Below are 22642 nucleotides of genomic sequence, written 5' to 3' on the forward strand. Positions count from 1 at the left end.
CAGACATTGAACTAGCAAGTCTAAAATGAGCGATAATGCACGGTTGGCACACATCCAAATTTTGATATCCACTGTTCATCTACAAATGTTGTAGTCCGCGTGATACTGATAGTGAACTCTGTGAATTATCAGAGGAGGATTTTCTCAATGAGAATATTTTATGAGAATTATGTAGGAAATTTAGAAAGCATCCAAGTCATCGCGTATTTGTACAAATTATCGCCTACTAAGGTCAACACATGGCCGGGAGGCATGCACGTGATTGGTTCTAGCCTCAGCTAGAGTGGAAACAAGTGAGCTGTCCTGTCTGTCATAAAAATGAAGCAAGTGTAAGAGCTTACACTGGCCGACTTATCATTAATCTAAATAGAAATTTGTCTGGGATCCTGTCTAGAGTATGTCATCAATCTGAGAGGGAAAACCTCAAACCCGAAAATCTACTGACGTAACTTCCAGTAATATAAATACATTGTAAATGTTTATCGTCTAACTTCTCCGACTCACGAAATCGGCCAGGAATGACCGAAGCAAGCTGTATTCAATAAATCACTTCAAGTTTATACCTTGAGTCAAACAGGTTGTTTATTTGTCACTGTACACTTTTAATGAGCCTATCAATGTACAGATTATCCCTAGAAATGACTAGCAGATAAAAGAAATCCAGTCGCTGCATGGCGTTCATGTCATGGTTGAGGCCCAGATCAGCTGTCCTGAAAGCAGCATTATTGTTATGCAAATTAGTCACAGGTGGTGCATATGAAACTAGAAAACGTTAGTTCTTAACTTGTTTCGAAATTTTCAATATACTGGTATAATATAATAGCGATAAACCACTCCCTGGGGAAGGTATACCACTCGGTTTTGACCAGTGAACTCAATATATGCACTCTCTATTGCTCATGCATATATTTTGTTCACTGGTCAAAACCGAGTGGCATACCATCCCCAGGGGGTGGTATACGAAACATTTCAAATTCATGGTGTAATTACATAGACACTGAAAACTAACAGTCATGGTGTAATTACATAGACACTGAAAACTAACAGTCATGGTGTAATTACATAGACACTGAAAACTAACAGTCATGGTGTAATTACATAGACACTGAAAACTAACAGTCATGGTGTAATTACATAGACACTGAAAACTAACAGTCACGGTGTAATTACATAGACACTGAAAACTAACAGTCATGGTGTAATTACATAGACACTGAAAACTAACAGTCACGGTGTAATTACATAGACACTGAAAACTAACAGTCATGGTGTAATTACATAGACACTGAAAACTAACAGTCATGGTGTAATTACATAGACACTGAAAACTAACAGTCATGGTGTAATTACATAGACACTGAAAACTAACAGTCATGGTGTAATTACATAGACACTGAAAACTAACAGTCATGGTGTAATTACATAGACACTGAAAACTAACAGTCATGGTGTAATTACATAGACACTGAAAACTAACAGTCGTGGTGTAATTACAATAAACCTTCACAGTTCAGCATTATCAATTTACAATGTAAAATAAATTTGTCACATCCAAACATCACAAAATATCTACAATATGCAAGAAATCTCTTGATTTTCATATTTGACTCTTAAAGTCTTACAAGCAAGTTTACACTTGATTATATGGGTAGACACTTCAATGTAGTCTAGTGAAATTGAGATTGAATGTACTTGTGTTGTACCTGTGGTTCAAATCTAACTGTTGGTGCTGTAAGGAAACCAGCTCTACCATCAGCTAAAGTAACTGCAAAGCCACCTAGCAATGCACTATACTCTATGTGATTAAAATATACACCCGCTTGGTCCAACTGAGTCTCTGAAAAGGAAAATGAGAACAACTGATTTGTAGATTTTATACACTTGCAATTTATCATATTGAGTCTCTGAAATACAGATATTTAGATTCCATACACTCTACTCTTTGTTTAAAAATATAAACACCTGGTTAGTTTACTTGTACACCTGGTTAGCTTACATGTACACCTGGTTGATTTACTTATACACCTGAGCCACAACAACAATTAGCCAAGAAACATGTTACTTACGTCTTGATTGCTGTAAATCTATAGAAAATCTAATGGTATTAATAGCAATAGTCATTTTATAATTAACAACACCATCCCATCTTATCCTTTGAAGTATACCATGTCCTGATGATAGCATCAACTCTTCTTTGAGACAGACAATACTGTAAACATACAAATAATGAGGCAATATATCACAAACAAACATTCAGTCGAAGTCACAGTTAGCAACTGGTGCATTATATGGCAAAGTTGTTGTACAAATTTGAATGGTTTATTTCGATACAAAACAGAATAATTTATTGACCAATTTGCTATTTGACCTTGAATATGGAGGTCAAAGGCAAAGGTCACGATAAGAGAAAGCTGACTTTTAGGGTATAAACATTCAAATGGCGTCTTTGTTTATTACATTTCTTGAATTAACATAGAAAGACAGTTTTTGGTAATTTCAATTTGATAATCTTTGTCAACATCAAAGGTTAATGTCTCATTTGAAAGCTCATCATTGATAATTTGAGGGTATGGTATGATCCTACAATATTCCTATAATTCCCACTTCTGGTATTGGATAATCTTACAATATCCCTATAATTCCCACTACTAGTATTGGATAATCCTACAATATTCCTATAATTCCCACTACCAGTACTGGATAATCCTACAATATCCCTAATATTCCCACTACTAGTATTGGATAATCCTACAATATCCCTAATATTCCCACTACTAGTATTGGATAATCTTACAATATCCCTATTATTCCCACTACTAGTATTGGATAATCTTACAATATTCCTATAATTCCCACTACTAGTATTGGATAATCCTACAATATCCTTATAACTCCCACTACTAGTATTGAATAATCCTACAATATCCCTATTATTCCCATTCTAGTACTGGATAACCTTACAATATTTTATTCCCTCTACTAGTATTGGATAATCTTACAATATTTTATTCCTCTACTAGTATTGGATTATCTTACAATATTTTATTCCCTCTACTAGTATTGGATAATCTTACAATATTTTATTCCTCTACTAGTATTGGATTATCTTACAATATTTTATTCCCTCTACTAGTACTGGATAACCTTACAATATTTTATTCCTCTACTAGTATTGGATAACCTTACAATATTTTATTCCTCTACTAGTACTGGATAACCTTACAATATTTTATTCCTCTACTAGTACTGGATAACCTTACAATATTTTATTCCTCTACTAGTATTGGATAACCTTACAATATTTTATTCCTCTACTAGTATTGGATAACCTTACAATATTTTATTCCTCTACTAGTATTGGATAACCTTACAATATTTTATTCCCTCTACTAGTACTGGATAACCTTACAATATTTTATTCCTCTACTAGTTTTGGATAACCTTACAATATTTTATTCCTCTACTAGTACTGGATAACCTTACAATATTTTATTCCTCTACTAGTATTGGATAACCTTACAATATTTTATTCCTCTACTAGTATTGGATAACCTTACAATATTTTATTCCTCTACTAGTATTGGATAACCTTACAATATTTTATTCCTCTACTTGTACTGGATAACCTTACAATATTTTATTCCTCTACTAGTATTGGATAACCTTACAATATTTTATTCCCTCTACTAGTATTGGATAACCTTACAATATTTTATTCCCTCTACTAGTATTGGATAACCTTACAATATTTTATTCCTCTACTTCTATTTGATTATCTTACAATATTTTATTCCTCTACTAGTATTGGATAACCTTACAATATTTTATTCCTCCACTAGTATTGGATAACCTTACAATATTTTATTCCTCTACTAGTATTGGATTATCTTACAATATTTTATTCCTCTACTAGTATTGGATTATCTTACAATATTTTATTCCCCTACTAGTATTGGATAACCTTACAATATTTTATTCCTCTACTAGTATTGGATAACCTTACAATATTTTATTCCTCTACTAGTACTGGATAACCTTACAATATTTTATTCCTCTACTAGTATTGGATAACCTTACAATATTTTATTCCTCCACTAGTATTGGATAACCTTACAATATTTTATTCCTCTACTAGTATTGGATAACCTTACAATATTTTATTCCTCTACTAGTATTGGATTATCTTACAATATTTTATTCCCTCTACTAGTACTGGATAACCTTACAATATTTTATTCCTCTACTAGTACTGGATAACCTTACAATATTTTATTCCTCTACTAGTATTGGATAACCTTACAATATTTTATTCCTCTACTAGTACTGGATAACCTTACAATATTTTATTCCTCTACTAGTACTGGATAACCTTACAATATTTTATTCCTCTACTAGTATTGGATAACCTTACAATATTTTATTCCTCTACTAGTATTGGATAACCTTACAATATTTTATTCCTCTACTAGTATTGGATAACCTTACAATATTTTATTCCTCTACTAGTACTGGATAACCTTACAATATTTTATTCCTCTACTAGTACTGGATAACCTTACAATATTTTATTCCCTCTACTAGTATTGGATTATCTTACAATATTTTATTCCTCTACTAGTATTGGATAACCTTACAATATTTTATTCCTCTACTAGTATTGGATAACCTTACAATATTTTATTCCTCCACTAGTATTGGATAACCTTACAATATTTTATTCCTCTACTAGTACTGGATAACCTTACAATATTTTATTCCTCTACTAGTATTGGATTATCTTACAATATTTTATTCCTCTACTAGTATTGGATAACCTTACAATATTTTATTCCCTCTACTAGTATTGGATAACCTTACAATATTTTATTCCTCTACTAGTATTGGATAACCTTACAATATTTTATTCCCTCTACTAGTACTGGATAACCTTACAATATTTTATTCCTCTACTAGTATTGGATAACCTTACAATATTTTATTCCTCTACTAGTATTGGATAACCTTACAATATTTTATTCCTGTACTAGTTTTGGATAACCTTACAATATTTTATTCCTCTACTAGTATTGGATAACCTTACAATATTTTATCCCTCTACTAGTATTGGATAACCTTACAATATTTTATTCCTCTACTAGTATTGGGTAACCTTACAATATTTTATTCCTCTACTAGTATTGGATAACCTTACAATATTTTATTCCTCTACTAGTATTGGATAACCTTACAATATTTTATTCCCCTACTAGTATTGGGTAACTTTACAATATTTTATTCCCTCTACTAGTATTGGATAACCTTACAATATTTTATTCCTCTACTAGTATTGGATAACCTTACAATATTTTATTCCCCTACTAGTACTGGATAACCTTACAATATTTTATCCCTCTACTAGTATTGGATTATCTTACAATATTTTATTCCTCTACTAGTATTGGATAACCTTACAATATTTTATTCCTCCACTAGTACTGGATAACCTTACAATATTTTATTCCTCTACTAGTATTGGATTATCTTACAATATTTTATTCCTCTACTAGTATTGGATAACCTTACAATATTTTATTCCTCCACTAGTACTGGATAACCTTACAATATTTTATTCCTCTACTAGTATTGGATAACCTTACAATATTTTATTCCTCTACTAGTATTGGATAACCTTACAATATTTTATTCCTCTACTAGTATTGGATAACCTTACAATATTTTATTCCTCCACTAGTATTGGATAACCTTACAATATTTTATTCCTCTACTAGTATTGGATAACCTTACAATATTTTATTCCTCTACTAGTATTGGATAACCTTACAATATTTTATTCCTCTACTAGTATTGGATAACCTTACAATATTTTATTCCTCCACTAGTATTGGATAACCTTACAATATTTTATTCCTCTACTAGTATTGGATAACCTTACAATATTTTATTCCCTCTACTAGTATTGGATTATCTTACAATATTTTATTCCTCTACTAGTATTGGATAACCTTACAATATTTTATTCCTCTACTAGTATTGGATAACCTTACAATATTTTATTCCCTCTACTAGTATTGGATAACCTTACAATATTTTATTCCTCTACTAGTATTGGATAACCTTACAATATTTTATTCCTCTACTAGTATTGGATAACCTTACAATATTTTATTCCCTCTACTAGTATTGGATTATCTTACAATATTTTATTCCTCTACTAGTATTGGATTATCTTACAATATTTTATTCCCTCTACTAGTATTGGATAACCTTACAATATTTTATTCCCTCTACTAGTATTGGATAACCTTACAATATTTTATTCCTCTACTAGTATTGGATAACCTTACAATATTTTATTCCTCTACTAGTATTGGATTATCTTACAATATTTTATTCCTCTACTAGTATTGGATAACCTTACAATATTTTATTCCTCTACTAGTATTGGATTATCTTACAATATTTTATTCCCTCTACTAGTATTGGATAACCTTACAATATTTTATTCCCTCTACTAGTATTGGATAACCTTACAATATTTTATTCCTCTACTAGTATTGGATAACCTTACAATATTTTATTCCTCTACTAGTATTGGATTATCTTACAATATTTTATTCCTCTACTAGTATTGGATAACCTTACAATATTTTATTCCTCTACTAGTATTGGATTATCTTACAATATTTTATTCCTCTACTAGTATTGGATAACCTTACAATATTTTATCCCTCTACTAGTATTGGATAACCTTACAATATTTTATTCCCTCTACTAGTATTGGATAACCTTACAATATTTTATTCCTCTACTAGTATTGGGTAACCTTACAATATTTTATTCCTCTACTAGTATTGGATAACCTTACAATATTTTATTCCTCTACTAGTATTGGATTATCTTACAATATTTTATTCCCTCTACTAGTATTGGATAACCTTACAATATTTTATTCCCTCTACTAGTATTGGATAACCTTACAATATTTTATTCCTCTACTAGTATTGGATAACCTTACAATATTTTATTCCTCTACTAGTATTGGATAACCTTACAATATTTTATTCCCTCTACTACTATTGGATAACCTTACAATATTTTATTCCTCTACTAGTACTGGATAACCTTACAATATTTTATTCCTCTACTAGTACTGGATAACCTTACAATATTTTATTCCTCTACTAGTATTGGATAACCTTACAATATTTTATTCCTCTACTAGTATTGGATAACCTTACAATATTTTATTCCTCTACTAGTATTGGATAACCTTACAATATTTTATTCCTCTACTTGTACTGGATAACCTTACAATATTTTATTCCTCTACTAGTATTGGATAACCTTACAATATTTTATTCCTCTACTAGTATTGGATAACCTTACAATATTTTATTCCTCTACTTCTATTGGATTATCTTACAATATTTTATTCCCTCTACTAGTACTGGATTATCTTACAATATTTTATTACTCTACTAGTATTGGATAACCTTACAATATTTTATTCCTCTACTAGTATTGGATAACCTTACAATATTTTATTCTTCTACTAGTATTGGATAACCTTACAATATTTTATTCCTCTACTAGTATTGGATTATCTTACAATATTTTATTCCTCTACTAGTATTGGATAACTTTACAATATTTTATTCCCTCTACTAGTATTGGATAACCTTACAATATTTTATTCCTCTACTAGTATTGGATAACCTTACAATATTTTATTCCTCTACTAGTATTGGATAACCTTACAATATTTTATTTCCTCTACTAGTATTGGATTATCTTACAATATTTTATTCCTCTACTAGTACTGGATTATCTTACAATATTTTATTCCCTCTACTAGTACTGGATTATCTTACAATATTTTATTCCCTCTACTAGTACTGGATTATCTTACAATATTTTATTCCTCTACTTGTATTGGATTATCTTACAATATTTTATTCCTCTACTAGTATTGGATTATCTTACAATATTTTATTCCTCTACTAGTATTGGATAACCTTACAATATTTTATTCCCTCTACTAGTATTGGATTATCTTACAATATTTTATTCCTCTACTTCTATTGGATTATCTTACAATATTTTATTCCTCTACTAGTATTGGATTATCTTACAATATTTTATTCCCTCTACTAGTATTGGATTATCTTACAATATTTTATTCCTCTACTTGTATTGGATTATCTTACAATATTTTATTCCTCTACTAGTATTGGATTATCTTACAATATTTTATTCCTCTACTTGTATTGGATTATCTTACAATATTTTATTCCTCTACTAGTATTGGATAACCTTACAATATTTTATTCCCTCTACTAGTATTGGATAACCTTACAATATTTTATTCCTCTACTAGTATTGGATTATCTTACAATATTTTATTCCCTCTACTAGTATTGGATAACCTTACAATATTTTATTCCTCTACTAGTATTGGATAACCTTACAATATTTTATTCCTCTACTAGTATTGGATTATCTTACAATATTTTATTCCCTCTACTAGTATTGGATTATCTTACAATATTTTATTCCCTCTACTAGTATTGGATAACCTTACAATATTTTATTCCCTCTACTAGTATTGGATTATCTTACAATATTTTATTCCCTCTACTAGTATTGGATAACCTTACAATATTTTATTCCTCTACTAGTATTGGATAACCTTACAATATTTTATTCCTCTACTAGTATTGGATTATCTTACAATATTTTATTCCCTCTACTAGTATTGGATTATCTTACAATATTTTATTCCTCTACTAGTATTGGATTATCTTACAATATTTTATTCCTCTACTAGTATTGGATAACCTTACAATATTTTATTTCCTCTACTAGTATTGGATAACCTTACAATATTTTATTCCTCTACTAGTATTGGATAATCTTACAATATTTTATTCCTCTACTAGTATTGGATTATCTTACAATATTTTATTCCTCTACTAGTATTGGATTATCTTACAATATTTTATTCTTCTACTAGTATTGGATTATCTTACAATATTTTATTCCCTCTACTAGTATTGGATTATCTTACAATATTTTATTCTTCTACTAGTATTGGATTATCTTACAATATTTTATTCCTCTACTAGTATTGGATAACCTTACAATATTTTATTCCTCTACTAGTATTGGATTATCTTACAATATTTTATTCCTCTACTAGTATTGGATTATCTTACAATATTTTATTCCTCTACTAGTATTGGATAACCTTACAATATTTTATTTCCTCTACTAGTATTGGATTATCTTACAATATTTTATTCCTCTACTAGTACTGGATTATCTTACAATATTTTATTCCCTCTACTAGTACTGGATAACCTTACAATATTTTATTCCTCTACTAGTATTGGATAACCTTACAATATTTTATTCCTCTACTTGTACTGGATAACCTTACAATATTTTATTCCTCTACTAGTATTGGATAACCTTACAATATTTTATTCCTCTACTAGTATTGGATAACCTTACAATATTTTATTCCTCTACTAGTATTGGGTAACCTTACAATATTTTATTCCTCTACTAGTATTGGATAACCTTACAATATTTTATTCCTCTACTTGTATTGGATTATCTTACAATATTTTATTCCTCTACTAGTATTGGATAACCTTACAATATTTTATTCCTCTACTAGTATTGGATTATCTTACAAATTGAATATTTTATTCCCTCTACTAGTATTGGATAACCTTACAATATTTTATTCCTCTACTTGTATTGGATTATCTTACAATATTTTATTCCTCTACTAGTACTGGATAACCTTACAATATTTTATTCCCTCTACTAGTATTGGATAACCTTACAATATTTTATTCCCTCTACTAGTATTGGATAACCTTACAATATTTTATTCCCTCTACTAGTATTGGATAACCTTACAATATTTTATTCCTCTACTTCTATTTGATTATCTTACAATATTTTATTCCTCTACTAGTATTGGATAACCTTACAATATTTTATTCCTCTACTAGTATTGGATAACCTTACAATATTTTATTCCTCTACTAGTATTGGATTATCTTACAATATTTTATTCCCTCTACTAGTATTGGATTATCTTACAATATTTTATTCCTCTACTAGTATTGGATTATCTTACAATATTTTATTCCTCTACTAGTATTGGATAACCTTACAATATTTTATTTCCTCTACTAGTATTGGATAACCTTACAATATTTTATTCCTCTACTAGTATTGGATAATCTTACAATATTTTATTCCTCTACTAGTATTGGATTATCTTACAATATTTTATTCCTCTACTAGTATTGGATTATCTTACAATATTTTATTCTTCTACTAGTATTGGATTATCTTACAATATTTTATTCTTCTACTAGTATTGGATTATCTTACAATATTTTATTCCCTCTACTAGTACTGGATTATCTTACAATATTTTATTCCCTCTACTAGTACTGGATAACCTTACAATATTTTATTCCCTCTACTAGTATTGGATTATCTTACAATATTTTATTCTTCTACTAGTATTGGATTATCTTACAATATTTTATTCCTCTACTAGTATTGGATAACCTTACAATATTTTATTCCTCTACTAGTATTGGATAACCTTACAATATTTTATTCCTCTACTAGTATTGGATAACCTTACAATATTTTATTCTTCTACTAGTATTGGATAACCTTACAATATTTTATTCCTCTACTAGTATTGGATAACCTTACAATATTTTATTCCTCTACTAGTATTGGATAACCTTACAATATTTTATTCCTCTACTTGTACTGGATAACCTTACAATATTTTATTCCTCTACTAGTATTGGATAACCTTACAATATTTTATTCCTCTACTAGTATTGGATTATCTTACAATATTTTATTCCTCTACTAGTATTGGATAACCTTACAATATTTTATTCCTCTACTAGTATTGGATAACCTTACAATATTTTATTCCTCTACTAGTATTGGATAACCTTACAATATTTTATTCCTCTACTTGTACTGGATAACCTTACAATATTTTATTCCTCTACTTGTACTGGATAACCTTACAATATTTTATTCCTCTACTAGTATTGGATAACCTTACAATATTTTATTCCCTCTACTAGTATTGGATAACCTTACAATATTTTATTCCTCTACTAGTATTGGATAACCTTACAATATTTTATTCCTCTACTTCTATTTGATTATCTTACAATATTTTATTCCTCTACTTGTACTGGATAACCTTACAATATTTTATTCCCTCTACTAGTATTGGATTATCTTACAAATTGAATATTTTATTCCTCTACTAGTATTGGATAACCTTACAATATTTTATTCCCTCTACTAGTATTGGATAACCTTACAATATTTTATTCCTCTACTAGTATTGGATAACCTTACAATATTTTATTCCTCTACTAGTATTGGATAATCTTACATTATTTTATTCCTCTACTAGTATTGGATAACCTTACAATATTTTATTCCTCTACTAGTATTGGATAACCTTACAATATTTTATTCCCTCTACTAGTATTTAGTTTGAAGCTAACCACCTTTTCACACCACCTGGTATTTGGAGAGTTCCAATTAAACTGACTTTCATGGCAGGAACTACATGGTTGTCAATTTCTATAGATTCTCTTCTATGTCTGAAAGATAAAACATATGGTCAATAAATTAAATCACACCCAATTCTATGATTACATGTGACAATATCAAATCGCACCCAATTCTATGATTACATGTGACAATATCAAATCACACCCAATTCTATGATTACATGTGACAATATCAGATCACACCCAATTCTATGATAACATGTGACAATATCAAATCACACCCAATTCTATGATTACATGTGACAATATCAAATCACACCCAATTCTATGATTACATGTGACAATATCAAATCACACCCAATTCTATGATTACATGTGACAATATCAAATCACACCCAATTCTATGATTACATGTGACAATATCAGATCACACCCAATTCTATGATTAGCCTGTACTCACCTGCCATGTTTGAAACATTTGGCTTTAATGGGGTCTGTACTCACCTGCCATGTTTCTGTGCATATAAACTGCCATTACCTTCATGCTCAATTCTATAAAGTAATAGATGGCCTCCAGTAGTCTGAAAATAACATTCAATCTCATTTTAGAATAAGTGACATCAATCCAAGAGAATAAAATAAAAGTGCTTTGAGATACATATGTGCAAGGGAACACATACACACATACACTCATGCACACACAGACTGACGGGACCCAATGTAGCAGCCAGGGATTTCCTCACGCTGGTCGGCACCGGTCGGCACCATTCGGGACTCAGTCTTGGCGACCAATACTCAAAAGTTGCCGACCACCAGCTTCAAGTGTCACAATTGGTTACCATCGACCCCACACACACTCACTTTAATAATTGTACTTTCATTTTCTGCCCACATGGGCATATTGATTAAAAAGATAATGAAGTATTAAAATGTCTTTGAGAAATGAACAATGTAGATGACCATTAATTACAATAATGACAAATACTCAACTATAAAGACGAAGTGTGAACTGACAACAGCTGACGCTATACATTGATATCTGCATGTACAGTGAGTACGTGTGAATTACAGGGCAAACACGATGCTGCAGACTTTCGAATAGCATTCTTCAGCGTCGTCAAAAAAGTATAACAGCCTCATATACCTTTTTATAAAGTGTTGATGTTGTGTCCGATCATTAGTTTTCTGTTCAATTTTACTCTGAAAACCCTTTTAGTTAGTAGTTTGACATCGTACATAGCACGACGATGAAAACATGTAATTTCCAAAATGGCGGGTGGTGACGTCACAAATGTCTCATGTATCACGAGATTTCGTCTAAACACGATGCGTATGTGTGGGTATACGCAACTTTTTAGAGTTTTGAAACTGCAGTCGTCTTTGGATATTTAGTTTGATTGAAACAACTTTAGCTTTTCTGAGAAAACTAATCAAAAACTGTGATTGAAAAATACCGCCAATGGCGTTGTAGCACAACTGTACAGTTTTTAAAAATGTTTATTCATATGGTAGTCCATGCTAACAATAAGTGGTCATTTGTTGAATGACTATCCAGTTGCCTATCCAACCATGCTGCTATCTTTACGATATATGCTATCATTTGGCTGTTGCTATGGGCGTGGTCATGTTGTTAGATATATTTGCATACATTTTTGTATGTTTTTGTTCACTTGTGTATGAACTCCTGATATTATCCTTGCAATATAAGTGATCATTTGGCTGTTGCCATGGGTGTGGTCTTGTTGCTAGGCACATTTACATATATTTTTTGAATGTTTATTCAATTGTCTATTAATCCCTGTTGTTATCTTTGCAATATATGTGATCATTTGGCTGTTGCTATGGGTGTGGTCTTGTTGCTAGGCAAATTTACATACATTTTTTGAATGTTTAATCAATTGTCTATTAATCCCCGTTATCTTCACATTATATGTGATCATTTGGCTGTTGCTATGGGCGTGGTCTTGTTGCTAGGCACATTTGCATACATTTTTTGAATGTTTATTCATTTGTCTTTCTATTCCTGTTGTCATCTTTACAATATGTGTGATTATTTGGCTGTTGCTATGGGCGTGGTCTTGTTGCTAGGCAAATTTACATACAGTTTTTGAATGTTTAATCAATTGTCTATTAATCCCCGTTATCTTCACATTATATGTGATCATTTGGCTGTTGCTATGGGCGTGGTCTTGTTGCTTGGCACATTTGCATACATTTTTTGAATGTTTATTCATTTGTCTTTCTATTCCTGTTGTCATCTTTACAATATGTGTGATTATTTGGCTGTTGCTATGGGCGTGGTCTTGTTGCTAGGCAAATTTACATACATTTTTTGAATGCTTATTCAATTGTCTATCAATCCCTGTTGTTATCTTTGTGAAATACACGACCGTTTGGTTGTTGCTAAGGGCGAGGTCATGGTTTTGTCAAAATGTTTTGAAGCAAATGTGCAGAATAACACTTTCTGAAACATCTCACCAAGTTTCAGACTCGGTGACCAAGTACTTTTTGAGATATAAGTAAGCCCTAATTTGCATATCACTGATGGAATCATCATGTCATGAACAAATCTTACTTTCTACCCCCTTAAGAATGTTCCCACCAAATTTCGCACCGATCTGCTCATTAGTTTTTGAGTTTAATTTTTTTGACCAAAAATCACATTTTTCGACCCAAATCACACATCGGTGATGCGATCGTTTTCATTTGAAAAATTTCCCAACTCGACACCCAAGGTAATACATTAACCAAATATCATGGCAATCGGTCCAGCAGTTGTTTAAGTTGTTACACACGCACGCACGCACACGGTTTTGGCTCCAACTCATGGACTGTTATCATGCATATAATTTTTCTTCTCTGAAAGTCTTTCAAGGGTGAATATCCAAGTTTCTCTAATGCATCTTGATATGTTTACTCGCTTGGTGACACCATGTTGATTTTGATTGACAAGCTTTGAACATGATGACCCCAATGTCAAACATTCTACAATAAAAATGTTCTTACTGTTATCGTATGAGGGTGCAGCAAGGAACAACAGTCGTTTGTGCCTTCGGCAATCGCAGTTCCTGTCAGTATGCATTAGTACGAAGAGAGGCGACGACTTTGATTTAGATGAAATGTAGCAAAAGAGGCACAAATGACTATCGACAGTCTATAGAATAACAACAAATACTTTGGTACTCACAGTGACTGCAAGTCCAGTAGAATCTGGCTTCCATTCAGCAAACTGATTTCTACCTAGTACTATAACAGAATCATCAGATCGCCTGTAACTCACTGCATGCACACATGGCTGAAATTAGATGACACAATAATTAATTCTGTTATTGAAATCAACACATACCTGAGTAATGTATACATGTATATGTAGTTGTACGTTTATGTAGATTTCCAAAATCACATCCTTGTACACTTCATGATCAGATTTCAAGTTTAGTCAAGGTACATTTATATATTTTCATGTTAAATGGTGTAAGTTAGATTATCTTTTAGAGTGATGTGATGCAGATTAAAGTTCTGTCTGCCTTTGAAAGCTACAAACTCTATTGTCGGATGAATCAAAGTCTTTTGGGGATGAATAAAAGTGGAGATCATTGCGTGAAAATGCTCACAAATGTACACAAATTGCAACGAGGTTCTGATGCTTGCCAACATGTTTGATGACATCACAGCCGATGGAAAACCCCAGCATGCATTATCACTACGTACGAGTGTCGGCGTGAGTGAAAGATACCGACATCATTGTTGATGTCGCGTTGGACATCAACGTCATGTACGATCAGTTCACACATTCTTTACTCCTAAATTACACTTTCATACATCTGGTGTGAGATCGGTCTTTTTCTTTTCCTTGTTTGACTGGACTTTTTATTGTCTTTATAAGGACTTTCTCATTGAACAAAGTACATTGTCACCGTCATTGAGCATACAATGTAGATAGTGACGGGTCCCAGGGACCCACCGGTGAAAATTGAAGCGGGTCCCATTCAAATGCATTGCGTCCCGGACGCGGAATAACGCGTTAACGCGAACCCTGTATAACCATAACAAATTGTGTATGTCCTATAAAGTTAGTTGATGTACCTTACAGTGTTAATGAATAATTTGCAGATATATAATTAATGATTTTCGGTAATTAACTTAAGATATATCATAAGAATGCATACTTGAATTTCAATATCATTTAATACATGTACGTTAACCATAACAAAGCGAATATGTCTTATAAAATTTGTTGATATCTATAGGTTACAGTTTTCATGAAATATTTGCATAATTAATGATTTTAGATAACTACATGTAGGCTGTATCTTAAAAATGCAAGCTTCAAATTTTGTATAATATGGTACATATATCAACCATAATAATATGCACCTACATTGTTTCCTATGAAGTTTGTTGCTACAACATTTACCTTTAATGAATATTTTGAATAATGAATGATATTCAGTAATTAAGCAGTATCATGCACTCTTCAAATTCCGTATAATTTGGCACATACATTAACCTGAGAAAGCACGCTTGTCCAAAAAAAACCTGTTACCATAGGTTTTTTTTAGTTTACTGAGTTATTTCATAATTAGTGATTCTCTTACGGGGGAGGCATTCAGTTTAAATCTGGTACCTTAATTTCACATACTGCATATGACATATACATGTAGCTGCTGAGATTTTGTTGGAAAGGCAAATTTTGTAAGGAAAACTACAGCTAAGAGAACAGTGTGTAACAGATCAGAGTCCTTCTACATGTATAAATCTATAAGGCGCACTATAGTAAATAATGATAAAATTCCACAATTACATGTAACAAGTCACTGACAATGACATAGTCCTCGCTATGATTGGGTTTTAAGGAACTGGCAGTTTATGTTGTCATTTTCTTGATATCACTACTCTCATCACGCAACAACACTTGTGAACCTGGGGGGACCGGGACCTGTTCAAGCATGTCTGAGTTATGGCTTTGGACATGAAAACTGCGCCAACAAAATCGCTGCCAGGCAGCCATATCGGATTGTATCACGACGAAAATGGATATGCACATGTATGTGATAGAACACTGTGCTAATACCAACTTTGAATGAGATCTGTTCAAGCATGTCTGAGTTATGGCTTTAGACAGGGAAAATTCGCAAACAAAATGACTGCTAGGCACCCATATTGGATTGTATCATGAAACAAATTGACGTGCATATGTATGCCATTGTATGTTACCCCTGTACCAAGTTTGAAAAAAATCGGTCCAGGCATCTCAAAGAAATGGTTGTGGACAGACGGAGGAACCCAATCCATAAGTTCTGTCAGGGACTAAAAAGGAAACAGTATCTTTATTTAATTAAAGATACAGTACAGGGATATTGGAGTACAATTATGCTGTAAATGTAAGTACATACTACAAAACAACCCAAGTTTTAGCCATATGGGAAGCTCTGAGGACCCTTGAAAGAGTGTATCTTGACTCATACTACTTATTATGGGAAGTGTTGTAAACAAGTGAGAGCTTGACTGTTACAGATATGCAAAGTATATGTCAAATATTATGTTATTGATACGCTAATATGCAAATTATATGCTGTTTGGCTACAATCCTGGAGAGAACTGATTTACCTCGTTTACCCTGTATACCAAAATTTAGTCAGTTCTAGCCATTATCCTAACTGTGTACCAAAATTTGTTGCAATTGAGCCAGTCATTTATGACAAAACAGGGAAACAGACAAACACACACCCGCACACAGACACACACACAGATAGACATCACTAAAACATAACTTTCCGAAAAGGTAAAAAACAGCTAATGAGTCTATGCACAATCCTTCTAATTCATACATCTACTGTATACTATAATCAACATCTAAGCCATATTATCTGAAAGAGTGTGAAGGTTCTTGTTGGCATCCAGACTATTGCTACCTAGATGCAGTACTGTGGCAGTTTTGTTATGTCGCTCTCGGTAATGTGCTACAACCACTACAGATTCCTGTGTGTAAGCTCCCATCTAAAAAGTGTTCAGGATCTTAAACACATTTTAAACCGTTTTTTTTTTTTGTTCGACAATATCCCTCACCTCTTTGAAAGTTGAGCACATCGTATGTCATTGACTATAAGTGTAACTGTGTTGACAGCACTTGTTCTCGATCGAATTAATGCTTCCTCTGTTATTTTCAAGTGGAAATCATACTATATTCTCGACGTCTCAGCTACATTGTACATGTACATTGTAACTTTTTAAATTCTGCAGACATACTGACTAATACTGCGCATACTCCATGCACTAGCACAACATTGTAATAGACTGCCAAGTAGGGCTGCCGTGTAGTGGTTTAGAGTATTTGTTTCCGTTTTGAACATAAAAATGAACTGATATGAGTATTTACGTAGGAATTTTATTATTGAAATTTGAAGCTAGGGAATTGACTATTTTTATGGAAAAATTGATTGCCGAGAGATTTTAGGTTGGCCGTGCTCGTTGACAGAATCTATTTGGTTTGCAAACCCTGTAAGAGAAAATAATACAACGAAAAATGTTGAGTCACAACAACATAAAATATGAAATAGAATAAACAACAGTTGTAAATAAAAACAAAGCTACAATTATTGCAGCCAATTACTACCAAGTACCATGGTGTTAGCTTACCGGTACCCCTATCAATATGACAATAGTAATATCATTCGATACTGAATGACTACTGCTTGCCACAATATTTCCATATTCACCAGGTTTGTATTTATTCTTATCATGCAAGAAACTGTCACCGCTTACAAGTATTTATCCATTAAAATTGTGCCAATGGCGTGAGTACATTTTTGTAGCCGTCAATCTACCCATTTATCCCAATAATCGTCATGTCAAAGGGAAAAGTCAAACGTTGGGGTCATTGAAGCCACCCATACATCCATCTTTGAATCGACCATAACCAACAGGCGGACCAGACCGTTCACTCCACGTAAACAAAGATTGACATTGAATATCAGCTGATCGAACGTAATCAACTGTAGCTGGGTGATGGAAGATCACCGGTCAGTCCACGCCGCGCACTGATTTACAAACGACACGTAAACCTATGATTTAAAATGCGCCGCCTGGCCTCACTTAGTAAGTAAGTGCGACAGGTCCGAATCATATAAAAACAACAAAATTACATGGAAAGACTGTGAACGTGTCAAGAGAAAGACTACATAATATACGTATATAAAAACTGGTCATTCAGTTCCTGAGTTAGTGACGTTTACGTACCTTACAGTACCAAATGTAGACGGCTTGCGATGTCAGTACAGCAAATAAAGACTTTTCTCTGTTAGCCACGACAAACTGAAGAGCGTCACCCTCTTCTGTGGGAAGAGATAATAATTTCGGCCACCCAACTGGGAAATACATAACGATTATTTCAGTGTATCTGTAAATCCCAACAGATTATTAAAAGACAAACAGAAGTCAAGACGACTCATGCGCCGCCATCTTGATTTTGAGTATCAAGTCAGGTGACAACATGTTGGTCATTAAGTCCATTATGATTGGCCAGCCTTTATAGTCCAATTTTCGTCCTCTGCGAGTTTAAGAGTATTGTAATGATTTCAGTCAACTTTTCTTTTCATTGCTATCTTTACGAAATAACTAAGAAGACAAATTACATCACTGTCGAAAGTTCAAAGAATCAATTTTCATAGGGCCAATCCAATAGGGCTCATTTGCATCTTTCGGAGGGCCAGCATAACCAGTTCTCGTAAATTCTCGTAGATTCTCGTATTTTATCGTGTCATTTCTTCATTCTATGGGTACCGTTCATATATCTTAAGTTGTCTTTTTCTGAGTTTAGAAATTTCCGCTAAATTCATTCATTCCTGTCTTTATTTTTTTTTTTTAATTATGACGCCATATCTACGATTTTCTACCGAGGCGTGGCGCTATTACTCTTAGCCAATAGTGAGCCACTTACTGAATCTAAACTGTCAATCAACTAAATTGGTTGACAGTACAGTCTCCAGGATACGCACGTTCCTGACGGTTGTGTCCATACTTACACACTGAAAAAGCCACCACGGCGGAATTTATCTGGATTTCGCACACCATTTCGAAAGGAGAGTTTAGGGAGTTTACACGTGTCGCAAAAGTTGGTGTTTGAGAGGTTTATTTGGGTATTTCAGGTAAGTTTTATCGGTAGTTAGGCACGCATACTAGGGGGCAATCACACAGGTGGTGACACAGTCAGCTGCATTGCTGGCGTTCATTCAGTGTCTCATGTCAGCTAGGTAATGTAAACTGTAACTACGGCATGTACACATACTTGCAACTACAATAGGGTATATGTACCTTGTTTTTTTCTGTCACGTTACCCTTTTGACACTCGAACTAGTTTCAAAGTTGATACGGGCATCGATGTAATAAGTGTGTCGGGTATGTTAACACTGTGTGGAGTCAAGTGTTTTGATTTAAATCTGGCGTGTCATATCACACGATTTCGTAACTGTTACAGGACACACCAAGGCCAATCCAGTTCAGTAACATAGCAACCGAGGAATTTGTCGAGAAAAATCTCGTTCAACTAACGGAATTTTATTTCAGACAAACCGACATTGCATTACTGCAAATGCACCGGGACGAATGCCAACGAATTTAGGGTGACCTCAGGTATTTGTTGTGTTAATTAATGAACGGGGAGGCAGCCTCCCTTGTCATATCGATCATGATACCAAATCAATGGCGGGAGAGGTCAAAGTTTTCATTCATAAACGGTTCGCATTTTCACGAACAATAGAAACAAAAGTCGTGTTACGAACAGCGTTGTTCTTCTTCGTCTTCTTTGTACTTGCTATAAATCAAAGTCTCTGTATAGTAATGGAAGAATATCTAGAGTACATTGTAAGTTGTGTGTGGTAAATGTTACAGTTGATTAGCTGACTATGAAATGGTTGTGGAGAAAAAGTAAGAAAGAGAAATATAGCATTTTACTGTTTACAGAATCCCATATTCCAGTCCACAACAGGACATGTACAACCTGTGGGATATTTCAACTCAATTATCAGTGTTTTTACTTTTAGCAAAGCTAAGACAAAATAATATTTGAATTGAAATTATGGAAGTTCATAGAAATCTAGTGTGGATGCCAATGTTATATATATAAGTTTATTGCAAATATGCTAAGGCCTTAGCCCATCGCACAACAAAATATACAAAACAAGATACAGAGAGTGAAAGAGTTACAGAGTGGCTACGAATTCTTGACGGCATTTAAAAGACTTATGTATAAATAGTGCTAGTTTAAATTGAACAGTATCATTCTTACAAGACAGTAAGAAAAAACATTTCTCTCTAGTTGGAAAGTTACAATATTTATCGGGAATGAGTGCATGTCTAAATATGTCATATAAAGGAACTAGATTATAGGAATCTGGTGTGGATGCCAATGTTACTGTATAGGAACTAGACTATAGAAATCTAGTGTGGATGCCAATGTTACTGTGAAGGAACTAGATTATAGAAATCTAGTGTGGATGCCAATGTTACTGTATAGGAACTAGACTATAGAAATCTAGTGTGGATGCCAATGTTACTGTATAGGAACTAGATTATAGAAATCTAGTGTGGATGCCAATGTTACTGTATAGGAACTAGATTATAGAAATCTAGTGTGGATGCCAATGTTACTGTATAGGAACTAGACTGTAGAAATCTAGTGTGGATGCCAATGTTACTGTGAAGGAACTAGATTATAGAAATCTAGTGTGGATGCCAATGTTACTGTATAGGAACTAGACTATAGAAATCTAGTGTGGATGCCAATGTTACTGTATAGGAACTAGATTATAGAAATCTAGTGTGGATGCCAATGTTACTGTATAGGAACTAGATTATAGAAATCTAGTGTGGATGCCAATGTTACTGTATAGGAACTAGACTATAGAAATCTAGTGTGGATGCCAATGTTACTGTATAGGAACTAGATTATAGAAATCTAGTGTGGATGCCAATGTTACTGTATAGGAACTAGACTATAGAAATCTAGTGTGGATGCCAATGTTACTGTATAGGAACTAGATTATAGAAATCTAGTGTGGATGCCAATGTTACTGTATAGGAACTAGATTATAGAAATCTAGTCTGGATGCCAATGTTACTGTATAGGAACTAGATTATAGAAATCTAGTGTGGATGCCAATGTTACTATGTAGGAACTAGACTATAGAAATCTAGTGTGGATGCCAATGTTACTGTATAGGAACTAGATTATAGAAATCTAGTCTGGATGCCAATGTTACTGTGAAGGATGCCAATGTTACTGTGAAGGAACTAGATTATAGAAATCTAGTTTGCCAATGTTACTGTGAAGGAACTAGATTATAGAAATCTAGTCTGGATGCCAATGTTACTGTATAGGAACTAGATTATAGAAATCTAGTTTGGATGCCAATGTTACTGTATAGGAACTAGATTATAGAAATCTAGTGTGGATGCCAATGTTACTGTATATGAACTAGATTATAGAAATCTAGTCTGGATGCCAATGTTACTGTATAGGAACTAGATTATAGAAATCTAGTGTGGATGCCAATGTTACTATGTAGGAACTAGACTATAGAAATCTAGTGTGGATGCCAATGTTACTGTATAGGAACTAGATTATAGAAATCTAGTCTGGATGCCAATGTTACTGTGAAGGAACTAGATTATAGAAATCTAGTTTGGATGCCAATGTTACTGTGTAGGAACTAGACTATAGAAATCTAGTGTGGATGCCAATGTTACTGTATAGGAACTAGATTATAGAAATCTAGTTTGGATGCCAATGTTACTGTATAGGAACTAGATTATAGAAATCTAGTGTGGATGCCAATGTTACTGTATAGGAACTAGATTATAGAAATCTAGTGTGGATGCCAATGTTACTGTGAAGGAACTAGACTATAGAAATCTGGTCTGGATGCCAATGTTACTGTGAAGGAACTAGACTATAGAAATCTAGTGTGGATGCCAATGTTACTGTATAGGAACTAGACTATAGAAATCTAGTGTGGATGCCAATGTTACTGTATAGGAACTAGACTATAGAAATCTAG

General features: G+C 32.8%; 2 protein-coding genes across 2 annotated transcripts in view; one reads left to right on the forward strand and one right to left on the reverse strand.

The window, feature by feature from the left end:
* LOC144436450 (guanine nucleotide exchange factor subunit RIC1-like) overlaps positions 1–19036 on the reverse strand; it is a 169032-nt gene extending 149996 nt beyond the window's left edge. Inside the window, exons 1-6 of the mRNA XM_078125248.1 lie at positions 18825–19036; positions 14773–14880; positions 12090–12166; positions 11580–11675; positions 2067–2209; positions 1704–1837 (exon numbers count right to left, since the gene is read on the reverse strand). Of these exons, the coding sequence (XP_077981374.1) occupies positions 1704–1837; positions 2067–2209; positions 11580–11675; positions 12090–12166; positions 14773–14880; positions 18825–18965 (699 nt within the window). The 5' untranslated portion in view covers positions 18966–19036. The remainder of the gene's footprint in view (positions 1–1703; positions 1838–2066; positions 2210–11579; positions 11676–12089; positions 12167–14772; positions 14881–18824) is intronic.
* A 492-nt stretch (positions 19037–19528) lies between these two features.
* The window catches only part of LOC144436253 (dynein light chain Tctex-type 5-B-like), a 36474-nt gene continuing 33360 nt past the window's right edge, over positions 19529–22642 (forward strand). The window contains exon 1 of the mRNA XM_078124998.1: positions 19529–19732. The gene's annotated coding sequence lies outside the window, so the exon portion shown is untranslated. The remainder of the gene's footprint in view (positions 19733–22642) is intronic.

The sequence above is a fragment of the Glandiceps talaboti genome, chromosome 6 (genome assembly GCF_964340395.1).
Source record: "Glandiceps talaboti chromosome 6, keGlaTala1.1, whole genome shotgun sequence".
In the NCBI taxonomy this organism is placed as follows: Eukaryota; Metazoa; Hemichordata; class Enteropneusta; family Spengelidae; genus Glandiceps; species Glandiceps talaboti.